General features: G+C 58.4%; 1 protein-coding gene across 1 annotated transcript in view; it reads left to right on the forward strand.

The window, feature by feature from the left end:
- CLMB (calcimembrin) overlaps positions 1-3,194 on the forward strand; it is a 30,594-nt gene extending 27,400 nt beyond the window's left edge. Inside the window, exons 3-4 of the mRNA XM_045772771.2 lie at positions 233-373; positions 2,669-3,194. Coding sequence (XP_045628727.1) covers positions 233-373; positions 2,669-2,727 — 200 coding nt within the window. The 3' untranslated portion in view covers positions 2,728-3,194. The remainder of the gene's footprint in view (positions 1-232; positions 374-2,668) is intronic.
- The last annotated feature ends 5,352 nt before the right edge of the window (positions 3,195-8,546 follow it).

Genomic DNA, 8,546 nt, shown 5'->3' on the forward strand with positions numbered 1-8,546 from the left:
AGGTAAAACTCAGTGCCCTCCCTGAACGGTGCAAGCTTGGACAGGTCATCCAACGGCCCTGCGCCTCAGTGTCCACGTGTGTGCACAGCGGGGCCAGCACTCCCCTCCTTCCCGAGAAGCGGCTGTGAGGGAGGGAGGCAGGCAGCCCACAGCGGGCAGTTCCCAGCGGCCACTGATGCTTGTCTCCCTGTCGTGTGTGTGTACGTGTGTGTCCCACGGCCTGCCCTCTCAGGCTTTAAAATGTGTGGCAGCAGCAGCGGCAGTCATGACGAGGCCCCCGTCCTGAGCGACAAGCACCTGGACGTGCCCAACATCATCATCACCCCCCCGACCCCCACGGGCATGATGCTGCCACGGGACTCCAGGCAGACAGGTGAGGCTGCCCTGCCACGGCTGCCAAGCGTGTCTGGGGGGCCTGGTGGGGGGCAGCTCACGGGGCCCCTCTGTGTCGTGGGTCTGAGCTCATGTCCCCCCCGCCGGAGTTTGTTAGAAATGTATGATCTGCGTACGCCACCGAGGGCCCCTCGCAAGCACCAGCATCAGCAAGATGCGGCATATTAAGTAATTAGCTGGACAGCCCCTGCCGGTGGCCAGGGTGAGTGATGGATGGGGCTGGGCGGGCCCAGCCTGGGAATGGATGGATGTGCCTTCCCCTGGCAGCTGGGGCGGGGGCTCCGCTGGACACGACAGGCTTGGAAACACCCCGTGTCTGGGCCCAGCTGCTCTCCGGGTCTCCTAGATGCAGCTCGCTGCAGGGAGTGGGGAGGAGACAGGCTTGTTCCCAGAGAGAGGCAGAGACCCGTGCCCCCACGTGTGGACACTGTGGACACTGTGGAGCCGGTGGGACGACTGGTTCATTTGTTCATCAAAGAGATTTATGGGGCCATGGCTGTGCTAGGTGCTGAGGCTGCTGTTGTGAATAATGGTAATAAAAAATACTGACGTTAGCAGTGAGCAGTTTCTCACTGAGTCCTTAGGGTAACTCTGGGCTAGGTCCCGTTTTCATCCATTTTATAGACGGGCAAACTGAGGTTCAGAGAGGGTGAGATGCTCACCATATAGCTGGTAAGTGGCAGGGTTGGGATTCAGACCCAGCCGTGTGACCTGGAGCTCGCCCTATGGCCCTACGGCTAGGCGCCCTCCCAGTGGCTGGCATCGTTCAGCCAACCGGCCGTCAGGACACCGGTCCTGCCTGGCTCCTGCCGGGGGCACAGGCTGACCAGGCTTGATGTGGGGCTTGAGAAGTCGGGGTGGCAGGGCTTGGGTAGACTTTTCCAGAAGTGCTGAGCTTGCCCACCAGGCCGGATGATCTGGAGGAAGCCACCAGACCCCCTGTGGGCCGGGCCCTTTGCAAGGACTGGGGCTGGGCCATTCTCAGTAATGACTCACCATGGGTCACCTTCCTGTGTCACCCTCCCAAGTGCCAGGTATCAGGCTGAAGCCTTCTCACAATGTTTCTTCTCCTGCCAACCCTGAGGGCTGTGAGTACCACCCTTATCTCTAGTTTACAGATGGGAAACCTGAGGTACAGAGAGGATAGTGACTTACCCAAGGGCACACAGCGAGGTGGGAGAAGAGCTGGGCTCTTGCTTCAGGGTCCAACCAGAGAGCTCAGTGCAGGCAGCAGAGTCTAGGGCCCTTCGCTCTGCCATTAGGCTCCCTGCCCTGCCAGCCTTGGTGTCCCCATCTGTAAAATGGGGTCGTAACCACCTTCCCCGCCCCCAGGGCCAATGTGAGTGTGGGGAGACTTGGGGTTACTTGACAAGGTCAGAGTCCCTGAGCTCCCAGAGGAATCCCAAAACCCCGGAAAGGCCCCTTTAAGTATAAGCAGGTCCGGGACAGATCGGTGCAGAGGGCCTGCACGGGCACACCCTCCTGTCCTCCCTGGCCAGACCCCATCCGTCCGCTTTTCCCCTTTCTGAGAATGGAGGCACAGGAGAAAGGGTGCAGACCTCGGGGTCAGAAAACCCTGAATTCAGATCCCTGCTCTGTGACTTAGCGCCTGGTGATACTGAGAAAGAGGCACAACCTCCCTGAGCCTTGATTTCCCCATCTGTAAAATGGCACCTCAGAGAGGCTGGGGAGGACCAGTGACAAGGACGAGTCTGACTTTACGCCCCGCACAGTGTGTGATGTTCATATTCTCACCGGTGGTATTTAGGGCAGGAGGAGACCAGCAGACCCGGGTAGCACTTCCTCCAGCGCTGCTGGGTCCAAGTGATTCTCAGAGACCTGGGCTTCCTCCAGCGGTGAGGGGCTGGGCCCCCCTGGCTCGGTTGGAGCAGCTCTCTCCCTCTCTGGGCCTCAGTTTTCCATTTCTAGGACAGGGGCGTGGAGGTGCTGACCTCCCGTCCTGCCCCGGCCTTGAAGGCGCCTCCCAGAAGGTGCTGAGCCACGAGTTGGGCCCGGGGGTGCAATCCGAGGAAACTCAGCCTGGGCCTGGGGTGAGCTCCGCATTGGGTGTGGGCGGAGGGTGTGTGGGGAAGGCCCATGAAACCCGGCATCACCCGGGTCCCCCGTCATCACCTTGCCAGCTCGTATGTGGGGGAAGCTCAGGGAAGTGGTACAAACAGGGAGCCCAGAGGCTCTGGCCTCGGAGCTCTGAGGGAAAGGCAGCCTGGATGTCCTGGGTGCCCATCCCGATGCTGATTCCTCCCCTTCCTCCTAGTCTGGCTGGATGAGACAGGGTCGTGCCCAGAGGATGGAGAAATGGACCCCGAAGCCTGAGGAGGAAGCACAGGTCGGAGCTTGTCCTCCCCGGCTCCTCCAGCCACCCCCAACTCCACAGGTCCTGGGGCTGTGGCTGCCTGGGACAGAGGCGCTGAGCACCCCCGAGGCTGGATGGGAGAACGGAGGATTCCGGCGCCTGACCAGTTGCAATGCGGGGAGAAGAGGAAGGAATCAGTCAGCCTGCCTGCTTCCAGAGCCATGTTTCCGGACCCCGCCGAGCAGACCAGACTTCTCACACCCACATGGTCCTGGTGACAGCTGCCAGGGTGGCAGGGACAGGCTTTCTTCTGGACAAACGTACCCTCCCTGAGCCCTGGGCCACGCAGATGGGCGCGCACGAGGTCAACACACATGAGAACTTGCGGAGTGGCTCCGTTTTTTTACAAGTTGTTTTACAGACATCAACACAGTCCAAAAAGTGATTTATAATTCCTTTTTTGCATTATGAATAAAGGTCATCAGTAACGAGCAGTGAACCCTGCTTCTGGGGCTGGGCAGAGGCGATGGTGCGCACACACGCACAGAGGTGGAGAGAATCACGTTCTATGGAGGGAGGGGAGGGCCGGCCGGTGGGGGGCCTTCGGATGGTCGTGGGCCCCTGATTCGCACCCTGCCGTGGAAGCCTGAGCGTGGCCAAAGGCGCGGACTCTGAAGTCATGGGGGCCCGAGTCCCAGCTCCGGCCTCACCGGCTGTAGGATCCTGGTAAGGCTACATTATCTAAGATGGGAGGTAGTGGTTCTGGGTTTGGATTTTTTCAAGAACATGGAATCCTTGGTGTCCCCGTCCCCTCGTAGACTGTTCTGACCGAGGCACCTGTGTCTGGCTTCTGTCAGAGGCTCTGTGGCCCCTCTGTGCTGTCTGTCGGTCCCGAAGGAGCAGAGCCTGTGCACAGGCTTTGTGAGGAGTTCACCTGGAAGGTGATCCCGGCGCACACAGGGAGGGGGGTGCAGTTCAGTGGGGGGGACCCCAAGACCACTCTCGGGTTTAGGAATTCACTAGAGGGACTCAGAACTCAGAAAAGCCACTATGCTATGGTGTTTATGGTTTCTTACAGTGAAAGAATGCAGATTACAATCCTCAAAGGGCAGAGATGACAAGGGTGGGGCCCCGGAGAGTTCATGGGAAGTCTTTCGGCAGCATTTGCTTCTCCAGCCTGCGTGATGACGCACTGCCAACCAGGGGAGCGCACTGAGCCGCCGGGGCGTCTGCCGTTTTCACGGCGGGTTGGCCACATAGACATGGCTGGCCGCCCACATGGTGACCTCAGTCTCCAGCCCCTCTGTAAGTGACACCGTCAGACTGTTCTGTGTGACCGAGGCTCCAGGTAAACAAAGATAGTCTTATCAGGCAGAACATTCCTAGAGCCTCCAGGTCACCTACCAGAAGCCCAGGGCAAAAGCCAAAACTCTCTGGGGGTGGGGGGTCCTCTCTCTCCCTCTCCCTCTGCCCCACCTCCTGCTTGTGCTCGCTCTAAATAAATAAATAAAATCTTTAAAAAAAGAAAATAAGATTCCAGAAGGCAGTGTCACAGTCTCACTTGCCAGCATGTTCCCAGAGCTCACACACAACAGGTGTGCAAGGCTTCTGGTATTTAGCGCGGATACTGCTGGCTGTGTGCCAGCCACTGTTCGGAGCACGTCTAACTCAGAGGATACTCTTGGAGGAAACTCCCAGAGGTAGCGTATTCGTCAGCATTCTTTTCGCTGTGATATTGCTGTGTAACAAACAACGCCAGCTCTAGGCTAAATGTGTACCACCACCACCCCCCCCCCCGTGTGTATGTTGAGACCTAATCCCAGTGTGATGGTGTAAGGAGGGGGCCTCTGGGAGGTAACCAGGTCATGGCGCTGGAGCCCTTGGGAATGGAGGGCTCCCTTACAAGAGAGACCTCGGAGAGATCCCACCATGTGAGGACATGGCCAACTGTGAACCGGGAAGCAGGCCCTCCCCAGACACCCAATCTACTGGTGCCTTGATCTTGGACTTCCCAACCTCCGGAACTGTGAGAAATACATCTCTAGCAACCCAAACAGACTAAGACACACGTGCTCCCCAAACTCAGGGGCTTAGGACAGTGAACGTCAATGTCTCACTCCCTGGTCTTTGGGTAGGTGGGCCATGGCTCTGCTGAGTGGCTGTGAGGAGCGGGGTTCAAATTGTTCTGTGTGTCTCCTGTGGTGGCCAGCCGCTACCCCAGCATGCTGTCATGGAGGGTGGCAGGAGCAGAGAGCCCAAGCCAGGCCATGCGAGTGTATTCGCAGCTTGACTTGGGGCCCCAGTCCCTGACTCTGGGCAGTGGGGGGATGCTGGGCCAGAGGGCTAGCGCTGGGCATGAGCCCTGAAGACTGGCTCTGTCTACATATCAGGGTGTGGGAGAAGCCCCCACACCTCCCCAGCACAGCTCAGAGGCCTCCGGCCCACTCAGCAACCTGCCATGGCTAGTCCCAGCTTCACCCCAGGCTTTTCGTGCCCGTGGCAACAGGAAGAGGGCTGTGAGCTGGAGCCCAGGCAGGAGGGGGTCAGTCAGAGGTCACTCAGTCCCAGGATGCTGGACATGGCTTTCTTGCAGGGGCAGAGTGAGTTCCCTTGCTCTCATGGGGCCCAAGGTGTCCGTACCAGCCCCTGGCTTTGTGCCTCTTATCCCTGCTGAAGCCAGCATCCATAGGAGGGTGCCTGCTAAGCAAGGGGAGAGAGACCTTTCCTGGTGAGCTCTACACCCCTGAGCTGCAGCAAACGCCATGACACTGCCCAGCACCTATCCCTAAGCCTCCTCCTTCAAGCAAGCTCTCTCTCCCCACAAGGGAGGGGCGAGGTGGACGGGCTCGCTCAGTGCATGCTTGCCCAGGGAGGGCATGCAAGTAGGGAACAGGGCACCCCGCTGCAGCTTGAGCAGCCCACGTGGGAGCTGTCAGAAAGAAGGGGGGAGTGGGTACGAGCAAGGGCTTTGGTGTCAGCAAGATCCATGTTGTACTATGTGACCTTGGAAAGTCTCTCGACCTCTCTGAACCTTTTTTTCATCTAGAAAGTGAGGATAAGATGGGGAGCATCTGAGGATTAAGTAAAATAGTCTGTGTGAAATCCCTCCGTGGTCCCTGGCAGGGATCAAACCATCAATCCATGGTAGTCGTTCCCATCAGACAGGTCACCAACCTCTCTGGGCCTCTGTTCTCATCTAGGGAAGGGAGACAATGCCTGGGGGACCTGAGGATTATGTGACATTGAAGGGGTGAAAGTGGGGTGGGTGGTGAGAGTGGGGACCCTGGACCCGTCCGCCGAGGATCATACCTGCAGTGGGAGCTATAGGAGCTCCCGTTCCTGTAACGGCAGCATTGCAGAGCAAGCCCCCGGGGCTTTCTCAGGAGCAGGAGCAGGTGGGTTGGGGCCTCCCAAGGCCAGCTGGTAGTACCAGGGTCACCCCCTCTGGATGGGAGTTAGCAGATAATGACCCCCCTCCCCCACCCCACCCCCTTGCGCTGGGCCCTTTGTGGTGTGGTGAGGCAACTCTAAGGAATGTTCTGGACTGTAGTAGTGCTTCTCACCTTTGAGGGTGCTCCCAGTAGCGATCTGGTTCAAATGCAGGTTATGTTTTGGGAAGTTTGGGGTGGAGTCTGCGATGGTGGATTCCTGCTTCCCAGCCTAAGCCCCAGTCTGCCCCAGGGCTCCATTCGTCAGTGGGGGACCTTGAGCAGTTTCTTTGCCCCCTGAGCCTGTTTCCTTGATTTTCAAGTGGGGATGGTAACTAGGTTTTCAGAAAGAGTAAACGAGTGAACACACACGAACCTAGAATAACATGTGGCATTGGGGCCAGGGAGTCCTCTAGAACGTAAGCGATAATGCTGACGTTAGCACAGCTGTGTTTGAGAAGACCCACCAGGCCCACCTGGCCGCTCACAATCTTGGGAAGTTGTTCAGCTTTGCGTGCGCTTGACCCTTCACGGTGTGGCCCAGGACGCAGGGATGCCAGAGTACCTGGTTCCGGGGTTCCCGAGCAGACCTGGTCTGGCCACTCGCTACTGACAAAATCCGAAGTGGTAGGGAAACAAGAAAGGAATTTATTTCAGCGAGGCCAACACCCGGAAGACAGAGGACTAGCAGCTTGAACCGTGTCTCCAAAGTGCCGAAAATACTTCCAGTTTATCTGAGGAAAACATGGGGCAAAGGTTGGTGGGTGCGTGCAGGCAGGCAGTGAAGGTCAAAGGCACGGCTGTCCTGGGTCAGTCACGAGTCGGGAGGTCTCGCAGGCTCAGGGCCGTCCTTATCGCTTGAGGAGGTAGCTTCTGTTCCGTCACGGGATGCTTTGCCCTCAGGGCCTTCCACCTGAGCCGAGAGACTAGCTGGAAAGAAGAACCCAAACTAGCAAGCTTGAGGTCAGGGGCACCCGGCTGACTCAGTCGGTGGGGCAGCGACTCTGATCTTGGAGTTAGGAGTTCAAGCCCCATGTTTAGTTAGAGATTACTTAAAGACTCAAAAAAAAAAAAATTTGCAGTCAGAATGGAGGCAGCCGAAGTCCTTTTTCAGTGAAAGGCCAGGGGTGCTTACATAGGAGGGGTGGATGGGGTGGGGGGTCTCCGCGGGGCTAGTCTGGAATGATGACTTATAGGAGCCCAAAACATGGCTCCCTGCCTCTTACTTCTTCAGTCTGTTCTTCCTTGAATACATCCTGGGGGAAAAGGATACTAATGTCTGTACTTTAGTTTTCATTTACTCTTAATGCCAACGTCGTGCATACCAATTAAAATCAACAATAAAAACTCTCCGTGAGTGGTGGCCCCCCCAAAGTGTATGTTGGCGGGGTGTGGTGCAGAGCCTGCGGTCATAGCAACAAGGAACTAGATGGACGCTAAGGGCTCTGACCCCCGAGAAGGCCCTTTGGCCCTAACCCCAGCGTGTTCCGGAGAAGCGTCCAGGTTCCAGGAGGCGCGGGAACACTCCGGCCCACGACTAGGGATTCGTGCTGTGTGCCTCCAGGAGGGGAGGCTGGGAGGGGAAAAAAGTGTGAAAACAGATGGAAATGTAATGTTTTAATGACAGCAGCAGATGGCAAAAAGACACACGAGTGTATTCGCACCATGTCAGAGCCATTTGAGAGCGCCCGCCCGGCTCCGTGGAGATGTGTGCGGGCGGCTGGCGGGACAGCTACCCTGCCAAACCCTGGAGGCCTGTGAGCTGGGGGAGGGTCGCGCAGGGCCCCCCGGGGGGGGCGCGGGGGGGGGGGGGGACACGGCCGCCTGGAGCCACAGGTTGATGGGAAACTCCCTTGGCCACCTGGGGGCTGCAGGGTGGGCCCTGGTGGGCATTGTATGGGTTCTGGTTTCACACAGTCCCTACTCTGGGCCCGCCTGGGGCTGCCCGAGGCCAGGCCATGGCCAAGGCTCACCTGGACTTCTGCTCACAGCCTCCAGGTGAGCCTCGTGCTGCTAGACCCCACCCCACGCCCACCGCGTCCAGCAGAGTTGTCGTCCTAGAACATGAATCTCTTCTTATCACTCCCCGACCTGACCTGCCTCCCTCAGAGGGCCTGCCTTTGAGCTCACATCCTTGGAAGCCACTCACCCAGCGGGCCCTGGAGAGCTGGCCACTGCTCGTCTTTCCGGCCTCGCTTCTTAGCGCGCTCCGCAGGGAGAACGGTACCTCGTCGTGGGCTGTCTTGAGAGACGCCACTACAGCTAAGCCCAGGAGCCACCACCATGCGGCGGGACCGTGTGGGCCGTCCCAAGCCTCACGGCGGCCGCAGGAGGTGGTGACATTGAGAACAGGCAACAGTGGGAGCAGTTGGGCCCAATGGGCCGGAGTCGCTGATGGCCAGATGATCGTG

This window comes from Ursus americanus, chromosome 21, assembly GCF_024610735.1.
Source record: "Ursus americanus isolate L20-20 chromosome 21, mUrsAme1.1.p, whole genome shotgun sequence".
NCBI lineage: Eukaryota > Metazoa > Chordata > Mammalia > Carnivora > Ursidae > Ursus > Ursus americanus.